General features: G+C 45.4%; 2 protein-coding genes across 5 annotated transcripts; both read left to right on the top strand.

Moving 5' to 3' along the window:
* Window positions 1–1200: 1200 nt before the first annotated feature.
* On the top strand, window positions 1201–17076 carry PAK1IP1 (PAK1 interacting protein 1). 2 transcript variants are annotated; one of them, XM_059937913.1, is made up of 10 exons: window positions 1201–1333; window positions 3444–3609; window positions 7028–7148; window positions 7223–7297; window positions 7815–7867; window positions 8630–8775; window positions 8873–8970; window positions 10838–10937; window positions 12094–12217; window positions 12712–17076. In XM_059937913.1, exons 1-10 carry the CDS (start codon window positions 1250–1252, stop codon window positions 12918–12920), a joined length of 1176 nt encoding a protein of 391 aa, XP_059793896.1. In that variant the 5' UTR covers window positions 1201–1249; the 3' UTR covers window positions 12921–17076. The 2 variants fall into 2 exon arrangements, with proteins under 2 accessions (XP_059793896.1, XP_059793897.1); XM_059937914.1 differs by having other exon boundaries at window positions 3447–3609.
* A 1745-nt stretch (window positions 17077–18821) lies between these two features.
* On the top strand, window positions 18822–25712 carry LOC132374330 (transmembrane protein 14C). 3 transcript variants are annotated; one of them, XM_059937917.1, is made up of 6 exons: window positions 18822–18927; window positions 19993–20062; window positions 20398–20474; window positions 21304–21405; window positions 24187–24274; window positions 25193–25712. In XM_059937917.1, the coding sequence occupies exons 2-6, from the start codon at window positions 20040–20042 to the stop codon at window positions 25245–25247; spliced, it is 345 nt and encodes a 114-aa protein (XP_059793900.1). In that variant the 5' UTR covers window positions 18822–18927; window positions 19993–20039; the 3' UTR covers window positions 25248–25712. The 3 variants fall into 3 exon arrangements, with proteins under 3 accessions (XP_059793900.1, XP_059793898.1, XP_059793899.1); XM_059937915.1 differs by lacking the exons at window positions 24187–24274; window positions 25193–25712 and adding an exon at window positions 22195–24179; XM_059937916.1 differs by lacking the exons at window positions 24187–24274; window positions 25193–25712 and adding an exon at window positions 22195–24179 and having other exon boundaries at window positions 18830–18927; window positions 19979–20062.
* The last annotated feature ends 256 nt before the right edge of the window (window positions 25713–25968 follow it).

Here is a 25968-nt window from a genome sequence, read left to right on the forward strand (position 1 = left end):
CACAGAAGACAAGGCTTCCCTTGCGCTGCAGTGACAACCAAAGCAACCAAAATGAAATCATTTCTACGGTATCCAAACCAGCATCAATTAAAACAAACCTGAGTAAAACACGGACTGACGATTCAGAACACCGGTGAACAAATGTCCTCAGAGACAACAGGGTCTATGAGCTATAGGATGTGTTACAATCCATATGGGGGCTGAAGGGTCGACACCAACCTGTGTGTCAACCTCGTATCCGTCATATCCACCCACTAGGGCGTTCATGAGACTATTTTTACGCTCCAAGATTTACTCTTTTGTTAAGTCTGTGCGAAGCTGTCCTAACACATCTCTGAATCTCCGTATCTCGTGAAAATCTCAAACCCAATTAGGGCTTTGCTTTTATTCACGTTTGACTCTGCACCTAACCTGGGGGAGGTGGCGAAACGGAAATAAATGAGATTTCTTTCTGCAACCTGACCAAGGATGACTATATACCTTTCGTCCTCAAGTAATGTCTTTACTCCCCTCGAGTAAAGAAAGGGTCCTCCTCCCTCCCCAGGATGTGCCACAACGTTGGCCAATTTGCCCCCAGAGTTCGACAAGCCATAAGCTAGCTGCAAGGAAAGGTGTGCAGGACGAGATTATCGAGCCCGCGCGGGAACGAGGGAATCGGACTCCTCTGACAACGGCGAACCCTAAATGCCACCCCTCCTTGCCCCATTACAGAAAATGTGAACGAGAAAAGTTCATTCCTCGGCTTCCTAAACAACAAGGAGACCTAACTCCTGTCCCGCTATCACAGCCCACTACAGACATGGGTCCACATTAACCAACTGCGCGGCAACGCCGAGCCTCCTCTACACTTTCCACCCAAGCCGGAGCCTGCCCCGCCCCTTCCGTAGACGTCCCGGAAACGAGGGGCTTCCGCAGAGGATGTCCCGCCCACTCGCCTCAGAAGCGCCTAGCTCAAGGCTCCCTAGAATATGCCTGCTAGTCCCCAGGTTTTTTGTTTTTTTTTTTTTCCTCCTTGAAATGAGAATCTCGTCATGGGGCGTCCTTCCTTATTCCCTTCTTGGAAATTCCGTGTGATTTTCTAGCCCTGAAATCCCTCCCACGGATGCAGGCGCCTAAAAGGCAGCCCCGCGGTCTTGACGTAAACGTGAGCGCCGACGCAGGAAGGACCCCTTCCTCCCCCTTGCATCCGCTTTCGTCACTACCGGTCTGCGCTGAGCCTGGCTGTTGGAGGAGGCGCGTGTGCTGCTGCATGGAGCTGCTAGCTGGCTGCTACGAGCAGGTCCTTTTTGGGTTCGCTGTACACTTGGAGCCCAAGGCGAGCGGCGACCATGAGGTGAGAGCCCGCGCGCGGAGGGGCCGCCGCGGGTGGGGCGGGCACCGTCGGGTCTGGTTCCCACACGGCCGAGGTAAACACAGCGCCGCAAGGGGGCGCGCTGTCTGATATCTTAGGGATTCGGTGACGAAATTCAGGAGACTTAAAATACACGTTAGTCTTTTAAAACACGGAGAACGCATTTCGTACGATGAGATGATGTCTGTCTTTCGTAGTAAACATTCCGACTACGGTGCGCGAAGGAAGCTGGCATTTCTGCAGACGGGCCAGTGGGCCGTAGATTATGAATCCAAGTTGACAGCCCGTGAGGTGTTCAGGATTTAATGAAAGGACAGTTCGCTCTTTCACTGAATTTATGTTCCGGGATTTTACAAAATATTTGAGCTAAATCAGGAAAAACCCCTCATAGATCAAGTGACACCATTTCATTATTGGGCCTTTACGGTGAGGCCAGTACTTGCAGTGAAGGTGCAAAGAAGCCAAAGGCATGGATCCTGCACTGGAGATCTTCCCGACATAAGGAGGAGAGGATGAGGGAGGCAAACACATGCAGAAAAATTACACCAAAATGTAAGAATTTTACTGGGTGTGTGCGTTAGAAGGTTAAGTAAATTAGCAGTAGTCAAGCAGATGGTTAGGACATACCCAGGACTAGAAACAAGATCCCTTAACCTTTAGTCCTGTGCTGTTTTTTTCCCCTAAGCAGTCCTAGGTGTTTCCCAGAAACCTATTTCATTGAGTACTTGTTTATGAAGAAGTCAAAGTGTCAGTTTTGAATTAGCTAGAAAATTGGAAGTATATGACTTGACTGACTGTTTTTGTTTCTTTTGTTTTCTACTCTGGTGGTTAATCTGCCTTTGGCTGAAAGGTGCGTGTTTTGAATACTCAAAGGTGATGCTGCTGATCGTGTTCTTTCTGTAATTACGTTGCGTTCCGTGTTGCAGACACAGAGTAGTCCTTACAGCACCCCTCTGAGGCAGATACAGGTGTTCCCATTTTACAGATGAGGAACCAGAAGTTGAGATAGGTTAAGTGACTTGTTCAAGGCCACAGAGCTAATAAGTGGCAGACCTCGGACTCACATTCCCAGGTGTCTCTGATGCTTGAAGCGCTTAACCATTACCCGGTGCTGCTTCTAAACCTAGTCAGGCAATATCCCAGATGACCAGCCTTCCTTCTGTAATATGCACAAGTAAAGGTTATTCTTTGACTTATGGCCATAGCAGCTCCTCAGGAATGTTGTACCTTTACGCAAAAGAGGCCCCCTGGGTCCTGATTGACGGAAGGACTATCCTGCTGTCGTTTTTAGGAATTAATTTGCAATGACACATCCTAAGTGCGTTCAAACAAGTTTGGTGAAATTTTTTTCTTTGTTGCTTTATTTGTTTTGCTAATACTTCTTGATGCATCTCCCTTAATTTGTGAGGTATGTGTGTGTATTCAGCCGTCATCCTTCGCACTCAACCAGTCACGCTTATCCAATCCAAACGTTGCATGGCAGCAAGCATAGAGTTCTCAAGACCTCATCGTTGGTCATTGTCTACGGCTTACGTTGGTATTAATGCAAATCCTGTTCGTTTTTCTTTATAGGCGTTGTTATATCGATACTCATCTCTGTGTGACATCATATTGTGTCTTGTCTGTCCTTCCCACAGGAATGGCAACTCCCTTAGGATAAGGACTTTTGTTTCTTTTGTTCACTGCTCTGTATCAACTGCCTAAAATGGTGCCAAGCACATAGTAGTCATTCAGTATTTGAGTGAATAAATTCACATCAAGATTTGGACATTTGAGGGAATGAATCGAATGGTATGGAAGTGTCACATCTAAGTAAATATATTAAGGAGTTACGGGTTTGGATGGGACCGTAAAGTCCCTGTAACCTAGTCTTCATAATTGTTTTGATACTCAGCGATGCCTTCCCATCTCCTGCTTTACCTTCCTTATTCAATTCTCAGACTGTTTGTGTGACTCTACCTTTCATTGCACAGTCTCTTCTCCATTTGTAGGATCCGTTGAGGGTTTTCGTAGATCGCGAAACCACTTATCTCTTTGTAGAGAACTGCGATGCGATCGTGGCATGGCACTGACTGTACGTATCGCTCTTTAGCAGAAGTGGACTCCTGTGGCCGACTTCACTCACCATGCCCACACTGCCTCCTTGTCAGCGGTGGCTGTCAGTAGCCGTTTTGTAGTCACTGGGAGCAAAGATGAAACCATTCACATTTATGACATGAAAAAGAAGATAGACCACGGGGCTCTAGTGCATCACAACGGTAAGAACACTGTGTTCTTCAAGACAATAATGTTGAGGTATTATTACTTTACAGTTTGACTTCAGATGAACAATTCATTAAGTGTCTGATACGTAGCAGATTCTCTGCTAGGAAATATAGAAATGGAAAAAATGTGGTTCTTTGTCCTTAAGTTATTCACAGTCTGTATTGGGACAGAAGGGAGGCACTTAGTCTAGAGGGCAAGGAGGAGGAAGCGAGTTTTCACTGAAAACTTCCTTAACATGACACCTGAATAATTTTATAAGAAAAGTATCAGTTGTTGGCTAGGTGAAACTTGCAAGGTGGAGAAAAGGACATTCCAGGCAGAGCCGGCGGTGTGAGGGGCACAGGTGGTAGCATCACGTGAGCAGCTGACTTTATCGAGGGCGTATCAGGTACCCGGTGGTATGCCAGGAAGGTGTAGTTGTACCGTCAGTTCACAGAAGAGAAAGCCTAGGCTCAGAGATGTTACATGACTCGCCCAGAGTCACAAAACACTGGAACTAGAACTTGAACCTAGGTCTAGAGCCCGTTTTTTGGGTTTTTTAAAGAAATATTTATTTATTTTATTTTTTGGCTGCATCGGGTCTTAGTTGCGGCACACGGGATCTTTGTTGCGGCACGTGGGACCTTTCATTGCAGCGCGTGGGCTTCTGTCTAGTTGTGGTGCGCAGGCGCCAGGGTGCATGGGCTCTGTAGTTGCGGCCCGTGGCTCTCTAGTGGTGGCTTGCCTGCTCAGTAGTTGCAGCGTGTGACCTTAGTTGCCCTGTGGCATGTGGGATCTTAGTTCCCCGACCAGGGGTCAAACTTGTGTCCCCTGCATTGGAAGGCGGATCCTTAACCACTGGACCACCAGGGAAGTTCCTAGAGCCTGTATTTTTAACCACTGCTGTGTCTGGGGAATTGTGAGGAGCTCGGTGTTATGAGAAGATAGAAATGGAGGTGGGAGTGGCTGGAGAAGTAGTGGGGGCCAGATCTCGGGGGGGGTCTCGAGTGGAGGAGGTTGGGGGTTGAACGAGAAGGAGGCAGCAGCGCTGAGGAAAGTGCTCGTGGTTTGGATATTGGGAGAGGTGCCAGGAACAAGTAAGGGACTGACGAGGGCCTGCCTGACTGAAGCTGGAGGCTGTGGATAGACTAGCATCTGTTTGCAATAAGCTGCAGGCGTTTCTGGAGAGAGAGGAAGGTCACTTGGTATGTGCAAGAGAAGGATCGATGTACAAGGGAATTGAGGGTTTCGGAGAAAGAATAGGTTGTCAGCCTACAGAAGGTAGGGTGTCAAGGGTCTGCAGATCTCCAGAGTAAAAAAAGCAGGTGGATTGAGTGGAAGAAGGGCTGGGATGATGTGTGGCTGTGGTCAGAGGGTAGAGTTAATGTGGGAAAGCTCTCGCTGGTAACAGCGTCCGGGCTGTAGGTGGGAGGGACGCAATACAGAGGAGGCGAAGGTTACTGGAGTCGAGGAGGTCGGGGGGGTGATCCGTAAGCCACGGTTGTGTTTTCCACGCCGGTGGTGCAGTTGACCGGGATGATGGGAGGACCAAGGGACAGAAAGACTGACCAGGTAATTTTTTTCCCCAGTATTGAACAACATGTGCTATTTTCACTGCATTTTCCCAGGGGACAGAGAAGGAGGGGTTTCACATGTGTTCCAGAAGGAAAGGGGAAAGGAAGAAAGAACTTAAGGTGGTAGAATCACTTAAATACATACTTAGTTTGAGGAAACTCAGCCAAGCAAGTTAGTTCCCTGCAACGAAAGGCAGATAAAGACAGGTACCCTTATTCTTACACTATTTTTCATATATTTCAGAAGTTCCACACCAAGCATTGGTTTCTAGCAGTAAATTTAGAGTGATCAACGTCTTTCTTATATTAGATGGTCCTTAGCTACTTTGACAAGTGTCTCGCTTTTCAGCAGAAGCTCGGCTCTGAGTGATTTCAACGTACGTTCCTTTTCCTCTCTGTCTCCTAATCCCGGTTCATGCAAGGAAGCCTTCTCTCTCCCTTAGGCTTGGAGGAAATAAGTTAAACAAGTCTAGTCTGTCCAAACCCGTCGGTACAGGTGTTCAACAAGAAGGGACTTAGAAAGAGTTTGGATAGGGGATGAATGAAATAGGGTTCCTGATTTCCTTCATTCCTGGTACAAATCCTGTCTTTCTAACAGCTGGTAATAGATAAGCTCTTTTCCAGGGAACAAATGGAGTCGTGGAAAGAAGGAGTAGAAGATGTGGGAAAGCAAAATTCCCAAAATGAGAAGTAGGGAAGGAGGAAGACATGGGCAAAGTGGCTAAAGTCTCCCACTTTGAGGAGAAGGGAGTCCATGAGACCACGTATTATTAGTGCTTTTTGGGGGTGCAGAAGTATTCCTCACAGATCTTTGGCTCTTTCAATATAAAGGGCAGTGTAAAGGATTGACCAGGAGGTGTGCAGATGGACAGTAATAACCCAGGGGTTCACATTCTTATTCTGAGACGGACAAAATAGAAAATATTTAGGCTTTGCGGCTGTACAGTCTCTGTTACGGTTACTCACTTGGGCCATGCCAAAGCATCCACAGACGTTTTGTAACTGAGTGAGCACGGCTGTGTTCCGGTAAAATTGCATTGACAGAACCAGGCCACCAGCCAGATGTGGCCGGCAGACGGTGGTTTGCCGACTCCTCAACTCTAGGGCAGTTAAGCTGGGTGACACAACCTTCAGAGGATAAGGAATCTTACTTGAGGACTGATTTGGGAGATTGAGTGCCAGCCTCTCTCCAGCCTTTTAATATTTGAGGAGCGCTGTAGGGGAAATTCATGGGCGATCCAGGCTTCAGTTTGAGTGGAAGGGAGTGCGATGTTCTGTAAAGAAGTTGAAAAGATGTAGGAAGATTTGTTAACCATGGAAGGAGAATACAGAAGGTATAATTAGAGAGTGTAATGTTTTATGAAATTGTAATAAATTCTTATGACAGTGAATAAGAACTGTGTAGAAGTCAAATCAAAAATAGCTCTGAAGGAATAATAACTGCTTTATGGATGGTTGCGTAGCTAATTCACTGTTTGGAAAGTAGAAGTCATACGGCTGTACATCTTGGTTTGTTCCCCAGATTAGCTGGTTAGTTTTGTTTGACTTCTGCTCAAACTATCCTAGCCAGCCATCTCCGAAATTTACGATTATGGGGATGTAAAGCAAGAAAGTGAACTGATTAGTTCAAACCCGTATCTACAACTAGAGAATCTCTTTGCTGAAAATATTTGCATAGGCTTGAAACTGTATGATTTTAGATGAAAAACAAATTAATTTCTTCGCCCAAGACTTTAAGGTATATTTCAGTAATATTAAGATATTGGATGTTTTACTTACTGCAGCATAGCCTTTAAACCAGAAATGGAGTTTGCACTCAAAATGAATGTTAATTCTGCCTGTCTTGGGTTTTCCACAGGCACAATAACTTGCCTGAAATTCCACGGCAACAGGCACTTGATCAGCGGGGCAGAGGACGGCCTCATTTGTGTCTGGGATGCAAAGAAATGGGAGTGCCTGAAGTCGATTAAAGCTCACAAGTGAGTCCAGACTTGCCCATCGGTGGTCTCCAGGTGCCAGTCAAGTTGGGGACTAACTGTCAGTTTCCTTTTAGAGGACATGTGACCTTCCTTTCCATTCACCCGTCTGGCAAGTTGGCCCTGTCTGTGGGTACAGATAAGACATTAAGGTAAGTCATTAAGGCCCAAGAGCACCTTTACTAAGCTGTGGTCTTTGTTCTCCAAGTATAACAAGAACCCACCCCTGGGACATCTTTTACTGTAGTAATTAGATTTTGTTTCTGTATTGTCTCACATTGTCAGTCATTTGATGATATTTTGACACAAGGGAGAGGTGGAAAGCTAGTGAACCTTTTCATAACAGAAAAAAAACGACAGGCTCTATATTCAAACATGCAAGTTACATTGCAGTCATAAGCTGTGAAGTAGAGGGTGATCCTAAAAATAGTTGTAGGAGGTGAAACCTTTTGAAAAATACAGTGGACTCAGCATACATAAGAAAGTGCTGTGGGAACAGAGCGAGTTTTAATCTTGCTTGATAATATTTCACATGGTGCTGTAAGAAAGAAGGCAGTTCTTCTGAATAGCCAAGGAGTTAGTAAGTTTTCATTTGAGTCTTCCTTAAACTTACCTTTATACCTAGTCAGAGTTGGTGATCATGCCGTAAGTGAGCTTCCTGTTTTGCAGAACATGGAATCTTGTGGAAGGAAGATCGGCATTCATAAAAAACATAAAACAAAGTGAGTAGTTTTGTTTGAAATGTATTTGAAAATTTGATGGGACGTGAATATATATACACACACTTTTTTTTTTTTAATTAATTAATTTATTTATTTACTGGCTGCGTTGGGTCTTCGCTGATGCGCGCGGGCCCTCTCTAGTTGCGGCGAGCGGCGTCTACTCTTGGTTGTGGTACATGGGCTTCTCGTTGTGGTGGCTTCTCTTGTTGTGGAGCACGGGCTCCAGGCGTGCGGGCCTCAGCAGTTGTGGCATGCGGGCTCAGTAGTTGCAGCTCGCGAGCTCCAGAGCTCAGGCTCAGCAGCTGTGGCACACGGGCTCAGCCGCTCTGTGGCACGTGGGATCCTCCCAGACCAGGGCTCGAACCCGTGTCCCCTGCACCAGCATGCGAACTCCCAACCCCTGAGCCATCAGGGAAGCCCTACACACACATTTTTGTGTGCATGTACATATACATTTATTTCTGTGCATGGTGGTGGTTCCCTCTGAGAGCAAGTGCTTTAGGTTAATTTCTTTTCCCACTTCAGATTGGGATTCTTGGTGTGGCTCTGCCACCTTCCAGCTCTATGACCTTAATGAGTCTTTGAACCAGTTCATTGTCTACAATTTAACTCACAAAATACATGTTATAAGTTTGTTGTGAAGATTGAATTGGATAATGGATGTGAAAATGCACAGTGTAAATATTTGTTATTTTTATTATGACCCTGATCAGTTTCTTTTTTATTCATGAAATACAACAGCTTTGTGCTTTTAACTTACAGATGCTCACATAGTGGAATGGTCCCCAAGAGGAGAGAAATACATAGTTGTCATACTGAACAAAATAGATCTCTATCAGCTTGACACTGCATCTGTCAGTGGCACCATCACAAATGAAAAGAGAGTATCTTCTGTTAGGTTTCTTTCAGTAAGTGATCGGAAATCAGTGATGGGAGTTTAGTGTGTGTGGTGATGGTTGGAATTGTTGATGCCATTCTGGATAGTATTATTTTTTCCTCTCCTAGGAATCTGTCCTTGCAGTGGCTGGAGATGAAGAGGTCGTAAGATTTTTTGACTGTGATTCACTAATGTGCCTCTCTGAATTTAAAGCTCATGAAAACAGGTATTTTTTTCACTAATCTCTGTGTGCATGTACGTGTAGAGTCTCTTATAAATGCAATAGCTTCATAAAGCAGGGTATATGTTTTTTATGAACGACCGTAGACATAGTCAGACATATCTACATATATATGATTTCCGGAACCTAAGAGGATAGTGGGAATGTTGTTGTCTTGGCCTGAGTGATACAAAAGTGGTGAAGTTGTCATCAGGACTAGTCACTTGCACAAGGTATTTATTTTCCCAATAATTTCATTAGACTTGAGGCCTGAAATCTCAATCCATACTTGAACAGGGGAAAACAAACAATCTTGAGCTCTGCCCATGACCACTCTTGTCCTTTTACTTCATTCTCCTTGTCCACTTCTAGCGCCTTTCTACACTATTTGTTTTTCCTGCAGGAGAAATAAATGACATACTGACCTCTGTCTTGTGCCAGTTTGTTATCTCTTCCTCACTGTATCTCTGGGGGTAAATGTGAGTCTCAGGGTAAACGGTTAAGTAACTGGACCAAGATTCCCCCCCGTTAGGTGTTGGATCTGGGAGTCAACCCAGTCCTGTCTGCCTCTGCTGTTTCCACTGTAATTTTGAAAAAGCCGATTATGGATGGTTATACTTTAATGTGTTTTATTTGCATGCTCTTTTATGTTTCAGACAACTCTTAGTTTTTATTTTCTAAATAATAGTTCAGCTTTAAGAAATCTCTCTTTGTAAATACTCAGAATACTGCAATCATTAGACAGGCCCTAGTTTTCCCCTGTATTGAGAAATGAACATATTCTTCAAGGCCGTATAACACTTAGGAAATTTTGCCATTCATTCATTTAACAAGTATTCACTGAGCATCCATAATGAAATACTGCAACAAGAGCTTGCACTCTCCTGGCTCTTATCTTGTAGTGGGGCAACAGAGAGATGATAAACGAGTAAGCAGGTAATTGTCACAGGAAGGAAATGGGTATTATGATTTGGGAATAACACGGGTAACTTATTTAGGTAGGTTGATCAGGGAAGGGGGAGAGAGACCTTAGGGATAAAGGAGCTATTTCTAAAAAGAGGAGAGAACTGTAGACACAGTGGCCCTGAGGGAGGAAAGAACTTGGTGTATTTTAGGAACAGCTAGAAGACCCATGTGACTGGGTCAGAGTGAGCCAAATGGTGCATGGCCTTGCAAGTCATGGTGAGGAGTTTGAATTTTATACTAAGTGCCTTTGTAGATACTGGTTTATCTATGCCCCAGCCACTTGGTGAGGAGTTTGAATTTTATACTAAGTGCCTTTGTGGATATTGGTTTATCTATGTCCCACCACTTCCTCCCTCTCCCGTGTTACTTTAAAGCAGATCCAAGCTTTGTAGAATTTTAAGACTGGGAGTAACATGGTTTGATTTTTTAAAGATTGTTAGGGGGCAAAAGTGGAAGCAGCGAGGCTGATTAGTTTACTCCGTAGTCCAGAAGGGAAATGATAGTAGCTTAGACTATGGGTGGCGGCACTGAGGACAAGAGAAACGGATGCAGAGGAGGAGGCCTTGGATCATCTCTGTTGTCTTTTCTCTCCTGAGGTGAGGGGCTTTGTTTTAAGTATCTTTATTTCCTGTATGATAATCTGATTATTTATAGTTATCTGTCATCATCTTTTCAACTTTTTCTTAAGGTATCATTGACAGTCAATTTTATCTTGGAATTTAGACCCTGAAAATGACTCACCAACTCATGGGGACGTGAAGCATGTTAAATTTTAGGCACTGTTCATTGAGCAGTTTGGAAACACTTGAAGCATTGAAACGTCAAGAGACTGTGCATAGAAGCTTTCTAGCAGTATCATACTATCTGGAAGAAAGGGTCTTTTATGACGTTACTATTTCTATCCTAGGGTAAAAGACATGTTCAGTTTTGAAACTCCAGAGCATCATATTATTGTTACAGCATCGAGTGATGGTTTCATCAAAATGTGGAAGCTCAAAGGGGACAAGGTCAGTGTCTCAGCACCATGTAAATACACTGAATGCGAGTCTCACTGTCAGTACCATTTTGAGTTAAGTGAGGTGGAATTTTTTTTAAGGGTCATAAGGCATAGATCTTTAAACGTTTAAAATCTCTTCCAGGCATGATTGACATTCATGGTTTTAAAGTAAGGGCTCCGTAGCGCTGCCTCAGGAGTTGGTCTTGGCGAGTCTGAGCTGGCAGGTTTCCAGAACGCATGCTCTTTCAATCAGAGAAGCACTCCTTTCTTCTCTTTTGTATATTGATGTTCTCTGTAAGATTTTGTTAAATAAAAATAGTGCCATTACTAAGAGAAAAAAAAATTGGGGAGTTTTTGATCAGTTGTAGAACTAACAATAGTTTTTGGTTTTTTTTTTTTTTTAATTTTATTTATTTATTTATTTTTGGCTGCATTGGGTCTTCATTGCTGTGTGCAGGCTTTCTCTAGTTGGGGCACGCGGGGGCTACTCTTCCCTGTGGTGCACGGGCTTCTCATTGCAGTGGCTTCTCTTGTTGTGAAGCATGGGCTCTAGGCGCATGGGCTTCAGTAGTTTTGGCACGTGGGCTCAGTAGTTGTGGCACGTGGGCTCATTAGTTGTGGCTCACGGGCTCTAAGAGTGCAGGCTCAGTAGTTGTGGCACACAGGCTTAGTTGCTCCATGGCATGTGGGATCTTCCTGGAGCAGGGCTCGAACCTGTGTCCCCTGCAATTGGCAGGCAGATTCTTAACCACTGCACCACCAGGGAAGCCCCTAACAGTAGTTTTGAAACAGATAATTGGAAATTTAAATTCCCTTTAGTAGTCTCCCTCTTACAGATTCTTGGTTTGTTGTTCTTCATTCTCTTATAAACACATTCTGTGAACGTGGTTTGTTGAGTACCTACTTTGTGCATGGTTCTTAAACCCAGAAATGAACACGATAAAATGGTCGCTTTCCTTAATGGAGCACTTCTTAGAAATTGGCTCTTGTGAAGGACTTAGTCAAACCGATCATGAATCAAGATAATAAATTTCTTCTAGACAGTATATTTTATACTCAAAATACAGTGTAAGTTTTAAATTAAGGTAACTTGTTTATGGAAAAATGAAAGTAATTATTTAAAATCTCTCTATGTTAGTTATCACGAATTTCCTTTCCTGTTTTAGGGGGTTTCCCCGTCTTTGCTGTGTGAAGTAAACACTAATGCCAGGCTGACATGTCTTGGAGTGTGGCTGGACAGAGTGACAGACACGAAAGAAAGCCTGCTTCCAGCTGTAGAACCACCTCCTGGTAAATGAAATTGATCGTTTACAGAAACTAAATAATCTATCTCTCTCTCTTTTTTTTTTAAGATAGTAGTCATCTTTTCTTTTTAAAATTTATTTATTTATTTATTTATTTATGGCTGTGTTGGGTCTTCGTTTCTGTGCGAGGGCTTTCTCTAGTTGCAGCAAGTGGGGGCCACTCTTCATCACGGCGCGCGGGCCTCTCACTATCACGGCCTCTCTTGTTGCGGAGCACAGGCTCCAGACGCGCAGGCTCAGTAGTTGTGGCTCACGGGCCCAGTTGCTCCACGGCATGTGGGATCTTCCCAGACCAGGGCTCGAACCTGTGTCCCCTGCATTGGCAGGCGGATTCTCAACCACTGCACCACCAGGGAAGCCCTCTGCTATCTCTTTGAGTCATTAAAGTGGAGGAGATCCAGATGACTTTACTTTATTGTCAGCTTGTGTTCATTTCAAAGGGAAAAACAGTCTTTAAATGCACTGTCTCTTGTGTTTTAGTAAGTAAACAAGAACAGTCCAAAAGGAATAAAAAGGAATCTGGCCGTGAAGTCCAGGAGGAAGAAAGGCAGCTAAAACCTGACACGAAGAACTGTGGTTTAACTGGTGACAGTAATAAGCCAACAAAAGGAAGCATCCTGGTGTCAACCAAGAAGAGGAAAACAGTAGAAATGTTAGAAAAAAAGAAAAGAAAAAAGAAGAAAATATGAATGATGCAGTGAATCCCAGATTTCTCCTAAGAGAAAAACTTTTTCAAATGTACTTTTTTTTTTCTGAGTAAAAGCTAGGAATTTCTTCTTTTGAAGAAAATGTACAGCTTAAAAATCACTTTCAGGTTTTTGTTTTTTTAAACAGTGGTAAAACTTTTTGATAGGCAATATTTTATTAATTATGTATCATGGCAATATATAGTATGTTAATGTGTAATATATAATTTTTACTGTTGTGTAAAGCAAAGATCTTTCTCAAATTATTACAGCTTAAAATAATACAAAATCTTGAACACATTTCTTTACAGGAAGCAGATAAAGGAATTGTTTTTCAGATTTTTCTCCTAAGTGAGGGAAGAATGAAAAACCTGCATTACTTTGGCTTTTTCACGTGGTTCTAGTAATTTTAATGCGGATTTTGTTCGTTTTGGTAACAAAAGATACAAGAATATTTTCAGACCAGGGAGTATGTTAAGACAAACTTAAAAATTAGATATATAAAATAAAATATGTACATATAAAACATATGCTCAAGTTTAGGGCTATGTACATAAGAAGGTTAAAGAGAGGCTTCCAAACTTCATGAAACTATTCTGTTTCCAAGTTTACACGGTAACTTAAGGACAGGAAAATGACATTTCCTTTTTTTATTTTCCCATCTGTTTCAGGGTATCCAAAAAACTCACTTAGCTAATCTTCTGACAAAGGTGGTCTTAAAACTAGCCTTGATGATAATCTTTTCTTACCTAGAAAATTAAAGCATTTTCCTTAATGGATTACTGGATGTTTTGAAGAGACACAGTAGTAGAGGATTCATAGGTCTGACTTAGCTGGGAAGATGTTAAATCCCTGAGGCCACCAGGGGATTCCCTCCTGATTAGGCAAAATGAGGATCTTAACACTTGGACACTAAAGTGCCGCTCACTTCATGAGAGGAAATCATCTAGGAAACGAACCAAACCATGTGTCTGACATTTCCATCCACCTCTTTGTTGTCTTACTTCGGGTCTGTAAACAAAGATGAATATAGGTTTGGTTATTTTGTTTTTGAGACTTTACTTTTTTATAGCTGTTTTGGGTTTATAACATTATTGAGAGAAGGGACAGATTTGCCACTCTGTTCTATTCATCTCTCCCCATCTCCACCACTGATAATCACTGAGCTTTTTATCATCTCTGAAGTTCTGCCTTTCCCACAATATCACGTAGTTAGAATCATACAGTATTGTAGCCTTTTCAGATTGGCTTCTTCCACTTACTAACATGCATTTAAGCTTCCTCTGTGTCTTTTCATGGCTTGATAGTTCATTTCTTTTTAGTAATGAATAATACTCCATTGTCTGGATGTACCACAGTTTACCATTCACTACTGGAGGACATCTTGGTTGCCTCCCAGTTTTGGCAATTACATATAAAATTGCTATAAACCATGTGATTTGAGCATTTTATTTTGGTCTGTGAGCTTGTCTGCTCAGTGACCTCTGGCTGAGCTTGACTGGTAGTGTACTTGGAGGCCATTGCACACACAAGTTTGTATCAGAAAATATTTATTTGGGGGGAGTCACGTTCATTTTCTTTTCCTCCTAGGAATGTATAGTCTATTTATAATCTCAGCCATCTCTGTGCTGAATTGTCTACTTTGATATTTATGTATGAGCAGCTCCTTATCGCAAATTCACTCAATATTTTGAAAGCCCTGAAGGCCACCTCTACCTCCACTCTCCATTTGTTTCTTCACTGGGCCTGCGTTGAACAACGCTCACCACGTGCCTGGCACTATCCTAGATTCTAGGGGCCGAAAAGGAAAAAAAAAAAAAAACAAAAGATCCCTACACAAAGGACAAAAGCTTTGGTAAGAAATGTATTACAGCCTGTGGTGGCTGGTGGCAGCTTGACTTCAGTAAGAGATGAGACTGAGTTTTGAACAAGGAGAAAAAGGCATTTCTGGCAGAGGGAACGGGATGCTACCGCGGTTAAGAAAGACTCAGCTGCAAGAAGCGAAAAGCAACTTTGGCTCTCCCAAACTTCCGCAGGAGGCACGGGGATGGGTTTATGACAAGGACGCAGGTGTCTGACAAGCCGGGGCAGGGAGAGAACCAGACCTCAGGGGCAGGGCGCAGCCAGGGCAATCCCTCCCTCCCGTCTCTCACTCTGCCGGTTGTCCTTTCTGAAGAGCAGCTGCTGACTTCTCACTCCGTGTCCTCGGCCGTTCAGCGCGTGCTTGTGGAGCCGTGCTGTGCCAGGCAACAATCCTCACTCTGGAGAACTTGCATGCTAGAGAGGGGAGGTGATTGCAGTTCGTAAGTTATATACCACTTAGGAGGTAAGTGCGGTGGAGAAAAATAAGCTACGGAAGGAAATGCAGATGGTTGTAGTCTTAAATAAGATGATCCTGGAAGGCCTCACTGAGAAGGTGACATTCGAATAAAGGTTTAAAGGAGGTGAGGGAGTGAGCGAGAGATGATCTGGGAAGAGGGTTCCGGGCAGATGAAACAGCTGCACATGCAAGTGCTCGGAGGTGCAAGCAAGGAGGCTGGAGCAGCATCAGCACAGGGGAAAGAGGAACAGGAGCCGAGGTCGGGAGGGAGGTGTGCAGGGCTTTGCAGGAGGAACAGGAGCCGAGGTCGGGAGGGAGGTGTGCAGGGCTTTGCAGGAGGTACGGGAGCCGAGGTCCGGGAGGGAAGTGTGCAGGGCTTTGCAGGAGGAATGGGAGCCGAGGTCGGGAGGGAGGTGTGCAGGGCTTTGCAGGAGTTACAGGAGCCGAGGTCGGGAGGGAGGTGTGCAGGGCTTTGCAGGAGGAACAGGAGCCGAGGTCCGGGAGGGAGGTGTGCAGGGCTTTGCAGGAGGTACAGGAGCCGAGGTCGGGAGGGAGGTGTGCAGGGCTTTGCAGGAGGTACGGGAGCCACTGGAGGGTTTGGAGCCGAGGAATGACGCAGTCCAGTTTGTAATCAGATTGTCCTGGTCACGGTACTGAGAACAGACTAAAGGAGTTAGGCAGCCCTACCCTTTACTGTGTGACCTTATACCAGCTAGAGAACCCCTTTCTGCCTTAATTTCCTCCATGGATAAAAGCAGAAGAAAGTAATAGTCTTTACTGCATAGGGTTGGTATGAAGATTAAATGAGTTCATCGATGTCAAGCACTTCAGTGTCCCGCATGTAATAAGCACACTGTATGCTTTGCTCATATTATTATGGCTCTCACATATGAGGTCCTAGAAGCACGTGGCAGATAGGGTAGGTTGAAAAAAATAGGCAGTTTTTTTCATAATCTCATTTATTAATTTCTTGGAGAAAATTTTAATGAATGGATGATGTCAATCTTAAAGCTATAAAATGTTCCTAAAGACCTAGTAATTAGTATTGTGGATACTCAGTAGACGTTGACTTGCAACACTGCAACTGGCATTTGATTTTGACCATTTTTGCTTGAGGTCTGTTTAAGTGTAAATTCAACACATACAAGGCTCCAAAAATGATAAAATAATGCTCAAAGTGAAGCGCTATTCCTTCCTCATGAGCTCTTCTGTTGTGGCAGATGGTCTTTATTGCTCTGGTTATGGGTGGGTGTACACGTGTGTCTCGCAGACAATCCTGACTTGAGGCCTCTGTGAAAAAAAAAAAAAAAACAGAAAAACATCCCATTGATAGGCCCCAGTGGCCAGAGACTAAAAACTTAGTCCCGCACACAATCTTGGTCACGCCGCATGACACACTTGTGGTTCAGTGTTCCAGTACTATTCAGTGGGCTCCTAGTTAAGAGCTGAGCTATCTCCTAAAATATGCTAATGTCAACTAGAAACATTACTAAACACAAATCCTTGTGTGGAACCAATCGAAACAGAGCAGAAACCGGTTCCTTTCATTTATTTTATATTTTATGATGGACTGCACATGAAACTAGGCATTATGGTAGAGTTAAGGGTGTAGGACAGAGCTTATTTCAAATAACAGCTCTACCAAGGGCTAGGACTATAGGTAACATTCTCTGTGGTTCAATTTCTTTAAGTCTAAAAGGCAGGGGGAGGATCATGGTGGGCTTAACTATGGTTTGAAGCTTGCATCTGCATAGGGAGAGATGAATCCCTAAATCATCCCAGCTGGTTAAGGCAAGTCCTGTCACTGTATTTTTTTTTAAAATAAATTTTATTTATTTATTTTGGCCGTGTTGGGTCTTCGTTGCTGCACGCGGGCTTTCTCTAGTTGCGGTGCGCGGGCTTCTCACTGCGGTGGCTTCTCTTGTTGCTGAGCACGGGCTCTAGGCGCGCGGGCTTCAGTAGTTGTGGCTCGCGGGCTCTAGAGCGCAGGCTCAGTAGTTGTGGCGCACGGGCCCAGTTGCTCCGCGGCATGTGGGATCCTCCCGGACCAGGGCTCAAACCTGTGTCCCCTTACACTAGCAGGCGGATTCCCAACCACTGCGCCACCTGGGAAGGGCCTGTCATTGTTTTTTTCAGGAGAGTCTTCCATTAAGTTGTTGAGGGTCTGGCCTAAGTGGAATTGCTCAGAGTTCTTAGTCATTATCAGCTTCGGCTGGTTAGAATCAGCTGTGGTAAACACAGACTTCACTTTTGATATCTGAAAAGTAGGAGTTGCTGCAAGTGTAAGGTCTTCTTTCCCAGTATGTATGCTGCCAACAAAAAATTGTCACTCGCCATCTGCCTCTACAAGGGTTAGGTCCCTAGCCACTGCACTCGCTGACCTTCCACACACCCTGAAAGGAGTTCTGGCTGGAGATCAGGAATGAGGCACCCCGCACTCTGGGAAAAACTGGCAGAACAGGCCTTCAGAGAGTTAGATATTTTCAGGGGAAGGTTTTATGAGCCTAATTTCTTGCATCTTCTCATATTTAGAAAAGCACTAAAATCATTAACAGAGATACCTGCTCCTTGTGACTAGCACTAACCTTCTGTCAAAATGTGTGCTTGAGGGCACCCAACCCCCTTTACCAAAAGCACATATACTGACTCACCTGCCACCCGCCACCTCTTCGGAGCAGTTCCTCAGAGCTACCTGAGAGTCTGTCTCCCGGGCTATAGCCCTCATTTTGCCCCCAGTAAAACTTAGCTCACAACTGTCTCCTTGTGCACTTTTTTTTTCAGTTGCCAAGGCACTGCAATTTGCTTTTTCACTCAAGATTGTATATATAAGATCTATTCTTGTTGATACTTGTAGGGGATGAAAGAGAGAGATGCCAAACGTGACACCCACCCACATTTTGGTGTTACAGCAACTGAGTGAATGGTGGTGCAGGAAACGCAGGGAAGAGAAGCAGATATGGAGTGGGAGTGGAGATAACGTGTGGCCACGGGGGCATCGCAGAGGTACTTGCAAATGTAACTCACCCACTGTCCCCTTTTAAGATGCTTTTCAAGTAGCCTCACTCTCTGAAACAAACAGGGAAGTGAGCCACACTGTCTAGCCTGTCTAGTGGCCACTCTATCTTCTGCAAATAGAAAGTAGTCCCTTCCCATGGTAGCAAATAACGTGATCGGGGCTAGAGTGACAGTCCTCCCCGATGGCCTTGCATCTGGTTGACACCTGGTAATAGGGCCCTCTGTTGATGCAGTCCTTCAAAATCCAGCCTCGGACTCCCTTCACCCCCATCGGTGAGCCCCCCCCCACCCTCACCGCAGACCTGGCCCAGCTCGCAAAGGCCTCTTGCAAAACTAGACTCCAATCCTGGGCTTCCAGCTTTAGGCCAGGCTGGCTTGGATCTGGGACGAGTGCTGGACGGCCGACACCACGCCCAGTCCCCCGGATACACGAAGTGCTCGGCGACTCCCTGCCCCGGGGACAAAGAGCACGCGCCGGCCTATCCGGCGCAAGTCCCGCCCCATGCCCCGCCCCCGGGACGCAGGGAGCGCAGCGACCCCCGCCTCTAGCCCCGCCCCGTGCCTAGCCCCGCCCCCGGACGCAGAGAAAGCGCCGCGACATTTCCGGCAGGCCTGCGACTCCCCGCTCGTAGGCGTGTGCACCCTCGTCGGCGAGTGCAGACCTTCGGGAAGGAGGTTCGTGTACTTTGGAATTATTATTACTATTATTTTACACCTGTTTTGACTTTTAGAAATGAGTTGAGAGGCTTTGCTGCCGCCTGCTCTTCGTCCTCCGGATCCAGGCGGCGGCTTTAGGCTGCGTGGTAGGTGCTTGTGTAGTCCCTCGTTTCCAGCTTTCCTTAAAGTGGGTTGTGAATCCTGCGGAGACCCTGAGCTCCCGAGGCAGATGCTTACCGAGGTAGCGTCGAGGTCATTAGTTTCCTGGAGATTTTATTGGGCCATCTCCTTAAAAATCTCGGTGACTCAGTGTTACGTCGAATTAATGACTGGTACAATTCCAAGCCCCCCCCCTTATAGACAATAATTTAAACAGAAGAGGTTATGCATTTTAAAGCTTAGCCTCGTTGGATACCAGATGCATTTCTTTAAGAAATTAGGAGTTACACCCTACTTTGCCAAGGCTGTAGTGTTCTACGTAATTATGACTTGGGCTTTGTATATTTCATCCTTCCTCCTCGCCCCCCATTTAACAATAATTATGAGTGATGCAAAGTTAAATAACCGTCTGAAAATTTTACAAATGTTGAGTATTGAAATCAATTCTTTGCGCAGGGGTGAAAAGCAGCACCCTTTCCCCCCAGAAAGGGCAACTAAAATACTTGAATTAAGGGCACGGGAGGTGTGTTTACTTTCCAGTTTAGTTATAATTTGGTTAGGTGATGAGGAGATTAGCTCATTAACTGTACACAGCTGGTCAGTGAAGTGTCCTGTGGGCCTATGCTATATTAGAATTTAGGTTATTACTAGAATGTTTGGTATCCAGTATGAATGGTTCAGTAATTACTTTGTGCAAAGCCTCTTTACATATTATCCCATTTAATGCCCATAGTAGCCCTAGGAAATTTGTACCATTGCTATCCTCAGCGTAGGTACAGTGAAGGAAACTGAGGCTTAGAAACGTTGGGTAGCTTGCCCATTCTTCTCAGCTCCCAAGGGCTGGAGCTGAACTTGGACCCACTGCTTCCTGGCTGCTAGCGAGCTGTGCTGTTAACTACCTCTGATCCAGCCCCTCCTCCGCAGGTGCAGGCCTGGTGTGATCTTCCATTTGGACAGAGTGAAAGAGAACAATGGAGAAGGACTCTGGCCCACTGTAAGTGCCCAGTGAAATGGGGGTGGAATAGTCAGGAGCTTTTCAAAACCAGAGTTTCTTTCATCATCTGAAAAGGGCACTGAGCCAAGACTGCTGGACAGCTTGGGCTATGGGAGGAAGGACGTGTAGGCCAGGGACTTGTGTTCGAGTTCCAGCTCTGCCCTGAGTCTAGGCAAGTCATCTAACCTCTCTGGGATTTATTTGCGTTTATACAGAGATAGGATTGTTCTGGAATGGTGACCTTTTTGATCCCATCCTATGGTTCCATGCTGTTTTGTTTGTTCTTTGTTTTTTTAAACACGGTTGGCACCGATTTCTTACTGTTCCGTTTTCAGAGTGCCTTTACATTGGATCGGCTTTGGCTATGCAGCACTGGTTGCTTCCGGCGGGATCATCGGCTATGCGAAAGCAGGTATGGTTTGTAGTTATTTAACCTCTTAAAATCTTGTTCCCGGTGAAGAATGAGTCCCCAGGGTCCTCAAACTGCAGTCTTGTTGGAGTCAAGTTTGCGTTAGGCCCTCTCGCTGGAGTGCAGGCTTATTATCAGCCCTGTAGCTCCTCCTGCACTTGCCTTGCAGTTATCTGGCTGAGCTACGCCAGGCTTCTTGTGCAGTCACTTGTTTTTGACTCTTTAGATAAAGAGACCGGTTAGGGATGGTAGTAGATTGTTATTATCATCACCTGCCATACATCAGCCTTGACCCCAGAGGGCCATCTCTGCTCTTCAAGCAGGAGGAAACCTCTAGTCTTCGCAGAAGCAGTTTTGAAGTCTCCGCATTAAGTCAGGCACAGGTGTGTCAGTGAACGTGCTTGTTTCCACCCCCCTCCTTGCCGGCGTCCCCCTCGCCATCACACACTCCAGAATTCTTGCTCCCCAGATCATTTTGTAACTCACTGACCCTGTTTCCCTTTCCTCTGGGGATGAGCCCAAGGTCCTGCCCTTGGAGAGTTCCAGTCCTTGCAGGGTTAATCAGGCCTGGCTCGGAGCCCTTCCTTTCTCCCTGGGGGGAGGTGTCCTGCCTGTCAGAGGAAAGGGGACCCGTGTGGTACGACCCTGACCTCTCTGGTAAAACAGCAAACTCCCCCGAACATTTTCCTGCTTGAGAATGCCTTGGTCCTGAACCGCGTTGAGAGACGTTCTCTTTGCTGTTTTCCTCCGCAGGGGAGGGCGGTCGGGTGGCTTCTGTCAGTGGGATGAGCGTCTGCCATTGCAATGCAGCTGTGTGTTTGCTTCCCTCCAGGCAGTGTCCCGTCCCTGGCTGCCGGACTCCTCTTCGGTGGATTAGCGGGCCTCGGTGCCTATCAGCTGTCTCAGGATCCAAGGAACATTTGGGTTTTCTTAGGTATGTCGGTTTCAGTGTCTCCCTGATACATCCCTGGGTTGGTGGGATGTGACAGGTTCTTCACATTACGACAGTTTTACTGCTGCTGCCAAGTCCTAGGGAAGTTTTGAAATGGGGGCGGGGGGGTGCGTCTTGTGCTGGTTTCTACTTATCTTTTATGTACAGAATATGGAAAGGTTTTCATACCTCATGAATGTAGATTTACCCAGTGAAATAAGTGTTAAACTTGTGTAAGGCAAACATGTGTCTCTTAACCATTGTGATTGCCCGCTGAAGACCGTCTGCTTGAGCATCCCTAAAGGACCATGCGTCTGGGTTAGGTTTGCATCAGTATTGCATTTTTCCCATTTGAAAATCATTTGTTAGCCCTTTAGATGTGAACTAAGTGTGTAAGATGTAGGCCCTGCCTTCAGGGAGGCTTTACCTTCACTGGGGACATAGAACGTGACTGGGGCTGCTGCAGTGTCCTGTGACCAGCACAGACGGCGAGGAGCGCGGGGAGGGCAAGGTTACTTATCAGGGTGGCTTTGGTGCATTTTTCCTGAGCTCCACCCTGCGTCAGACACCCTGCTGGGTGTGTGGGCCCCTCGCTGTCCCCACAAACCCACAGGATGAGAGAACATGCAGGGAGCAGGCGTGTCGCGGTGGTTTGTCCGAGTTGGCCTGGGCTGGGAAGGAGGAAGCACCCAGCTCTCGGCCCTGCTCGGCGGCTCCCTCTCGCCAGCCCCCAGCCCCGGAGTTACTCTCAGGCCTCTTTGTCCCCCTTCTGACCCCGCTCCTCCACTCCAGCGAACAACCTCACCATCTACTTGAAGAAGAAACAGCAGCCGTCACGTGGAGACTCCCTGCTGCCATCGGCCTCTAAGCCTTCCCCTGTCCTGTTTCTCTCGTCTCCAAGGCTGGTCCCTCCGCCAGGCTTTGGGTCTCTACTCTTCACCTTCTCCGGAGCTTTACACCGTCAGTGATGCCGGCTCTTCCTCGTATCCTGCCTCTCAGGTGGATCCCACCCATTGATGCTCCGATGTGCTCATCTCTCACCCATTTAAAAAAAAAAAAAAAAAAAAAAGGACCTCTCGTGACCCCACTGCTTTCTTCAGTGGCTGCCCTTCTGCTTCCTCTTCAGGAACTTCTCTTAAAAAAAATCCATTACACTCGCATCTTCACTTCCTCACCTCACATTCTCAGCCCACTTCGGCCTCCACTTCTGTCCCCTTAGTCCACGGGAGTAGCTCTCCCCGAGGCTGCCAGGAACCTGTACGCTTCAAAATTCAGCGTACACTCTTCAGCCCTCATTTTGTTTGGCCTTTTAGCTGTTCTCAGCACAGTACACCAATCCATTTTCCGTTCTCTTGTTTTTCCTTTTTATTTTCTGATTCCCTTTTGTCTGTTTTGTCGACCTGTCTTCCATTTCAACCATTAGATATTGAGGTTCTTAAAACCTGGCTCTTTTAATCTTCTTTATACTCTCTCACTTGGCAGTATGGTTGAAGCCCAGGTCTTAAATTACCACCGATAACACAAATGACTCACAAATTTCTCTCTCCTCCAAGCTTTACTCTTCGTATATCCAGTTGCCTGCTTGAAAGCGTTCAGCTGTGTCATGGCATCTGCCCAAACCTGGCTCCCTGTCCTCACACACGCTTGGTCTCCTGGTGTCCTCCCTCCATCTGGGTCTCCGTTGCTCTCCTCCCCTCCATCTCTGTCTGATTCATCAGCAAGTCCTGTCAACACTACCTGCCACTCGTATCCCAGGCCGTCCCCTTCCCTACCTCCACGGCCACCATCCACGCCCCAGTTAGCCCCCCTCTTGCCTGCATTCCCGAGGAGGTTTCTCAGTTGGTGCCCTACCTCCTCTCTGTTTTCCCTGGAGTGTGTTCCCTGTGGTACAGCCACAGTTATATTTGCAGAATGCAGCTCTTTGTATGTATCCCTCTGCGTAATATCTTTTCATGGCTTTTCATTGCTCTTCGGAAGAAGACCGCAGTCCGTCCCGTGGCCCTCGAGGCTCCGTAGGCTGTGGCCCTCTTCCTCACGCAATCTCGGTTTCTGTGCCACACCACGCCTAGCAGCCCCCTCTCACCGCGGGGCCCCGCGTACGTTACGCCCTCTGCCTGGAACGCGCTTTCCTCCCCTTGAGCTCGTTAATCGCGACTCTCGACATCGCGGCTCCACCTTCGCTTTCTCAGCAAGTCCTTCTCCCTGAATGGGCTGGATCCCCTGTTCATCACGTTATGTGTATTGCATTAATTGCGCCTGTAGCACAGATTATACTTCTGAGTCTTTATTTGTGTGATTCTTTCAAGTTAGTCCTGTCAAACTCAAAGCACCGTCAGGGCAGAGATCTTTTTGATGACAGTTGTGTTCCCAGCACCTGGTGCGGCGCACGGCAGGTGGTCGGTATGTGAATAGATGTCGAGTGGGAGGAGCCTAAGGGCGTCGAGTGGGAGGAGCCTAAGGGCGCACAGGGTAAATAGCATCGGCGTAGGAAAGATGTAGTTTTCTCCTACAGCGGTTTAGGAGAAAACTAAGAAATTTAGGGCTGAAGAATGGTAGGAGGTGAGGCTGGAGAGGCAGGCTGGGCTCAGACACTGAGAGCCTTTGATTCCAGTGTTTGTACTTAGTCCCGTTGACTGTGGGTGGCCGTGGAGCTCCCCGACTCGGGGAAGGAGGAGGTATGAGATGAGGTCTGGGCCCTTGAAAGATGGGTGGGAGTTTGGCCACGTTTTCATCCTCCTACATATAAGGTGTAGTGATCTTTGACTCTTTTTATCTTTCCATCAGTTACATCTGGAACCTTGGCTGGCATTATGGGAATGAGATTCTACCACTCTGGAAAATTTATGCCTGCAGGCTTAATTGCAGGTGCCAGGTACCCTCTGCTCTATTGCTAGTTCTAGTTTAATGCCCCAAACACTTTAGACATTCAAAATTTTACTTGTTTCAGTATATCTGATGCTGAGCATCGACTGGAATGATTTAAATTTATATACAAATAGGGAAGGCTGCAAAAACAGCAGATTTAATGTCAAAACGAAATAAGTATATTCATTCACTTTGGAAATGGTTTTGCTTTCACATTTGCTCTCTGGTCCATCCTGGCCTCTTTCTGCAGTGGAGGAGGCTTCAGTGCAAAGCCATGACTGCAGCCGTTAGTGTGACTTTCAGCATGGGGTCCATGTTTCTTAGTTGTAAGTTGTCCTTTATTATTGAAAGTTTTGCTGAAAGGGAATCTGATTGAATCCTATTTAACGTTAATCGTAATTAACTTTAATTATAAAATCCAAACCAGATTGTTCTTAAAAATGTAGTCTTTAAGTATAATAAAGATACCCCCCAAAATAGAATTTTTAAAAATCTGCTTTGGAAAAAGGTTATTTACCCAACTTTGATCATAGTTACGATGCTGTCAAGAATAATGTTTTATAATCAGCATAGACCAAGGTCAAGAGCTGTAAACTGGGAGGCTAGAGACCTACCACTGATGACCTGTATGACTGGGGAGGCCTTGGTCTCTCCAGCCTTGTTTTCTCATCTTTGAATGATTGGCTGTTAGATTAGGAACTTCAACTCACGTGTATGATTTCAAAGCCCCGGTGTGGGACTGCCTTTGGCGTGTTCTTCCTGTGGCACCTCCAGGCGTGGGAGTTCATCTCCGCTTGCTCTGCCTTGGCACCTCCTCACCATGTAGTTGTGAGGGACCTGCTGAGTCCCAGCCCCTTAAAAATAGTCAAGTGCCTGTGCTGTTCTTTATCTGATTTTTTTTTTTTTATGTGTTTCCTTTGAACAGTTTGCTGATGGTCGCCAAACTTGGAATTAGTGTGTTGGGTAAACCCCATGAGTAGTAGTCATGGCCCAGCTTGGACTCATGAAGAATTTTAAAATTTTCACTATTTTTAGCATATTAAGATAAATAAGTACAGCATTTTCACATATTCTGACATTTTACTTAAAAACAAACCAAAAAAACCCAACTTTGCAGAGAAAAATGTCAGTTATTATCATTACAACCCTAAAGAGGTGGGTAGAGTGTAACACAAGAGCTTCTTCCTATAGTAGAAGCATACAGTTTGATTCTTGTATGTTGGTGTTATCTGTTCTTTCTGAATCTGTAGGTAAAATCTCCAGGGATAAAATGTAAGGTGTCGCCATTGGGGTCCCTGAAACCCTGTACCCTACTCAGAGGAACAGTGTGAAAAAGATCTGTTAATGAGATTTAGGGTATCTGTTCTTTTGCTTATCTTAGAGCACAGACCTACTTTGAAATTATGTTAAGTGAAATCAATGAAAATAAAGTTTACTGTAAATAATATTTTCTTCGGTGTCTTTGTTGCCAGAGCTGTCTAGAACATAGAATGAGATGTGAATAGCAAGAAGACAAAAGAGCATGAAGGTGTTTTTGTTAACATTTTATTTAGGAATTACCCATCCTGAATAATTTAAAGACCAAGGAAGGAAAGTTATTTATTATTTGATTGTACATTGCATTGAGCCTTGGATTTCTAAGATTAGTAGGACTGTGTAACCAAAAAAAGAGAAAAAAAAGAAAAAAATGAAATTGTTGTT

Source organism: Balaenoptera ricei, chromosome 11, assembly GCF_028023285.1.
Source record: "Balaenoptera ricei isolate mBalRic1 chromosome 11, mBalRic1.hap2, whole genome shotgun sequence".
NCBI classification, from domain to species: domain Eukaryota; kingdom Metazoa; phylum Chordata; class Mammalia; order Artiodactyla; family Balaenopteridae; genus Balaenoptera; species Balaenoptera ricei.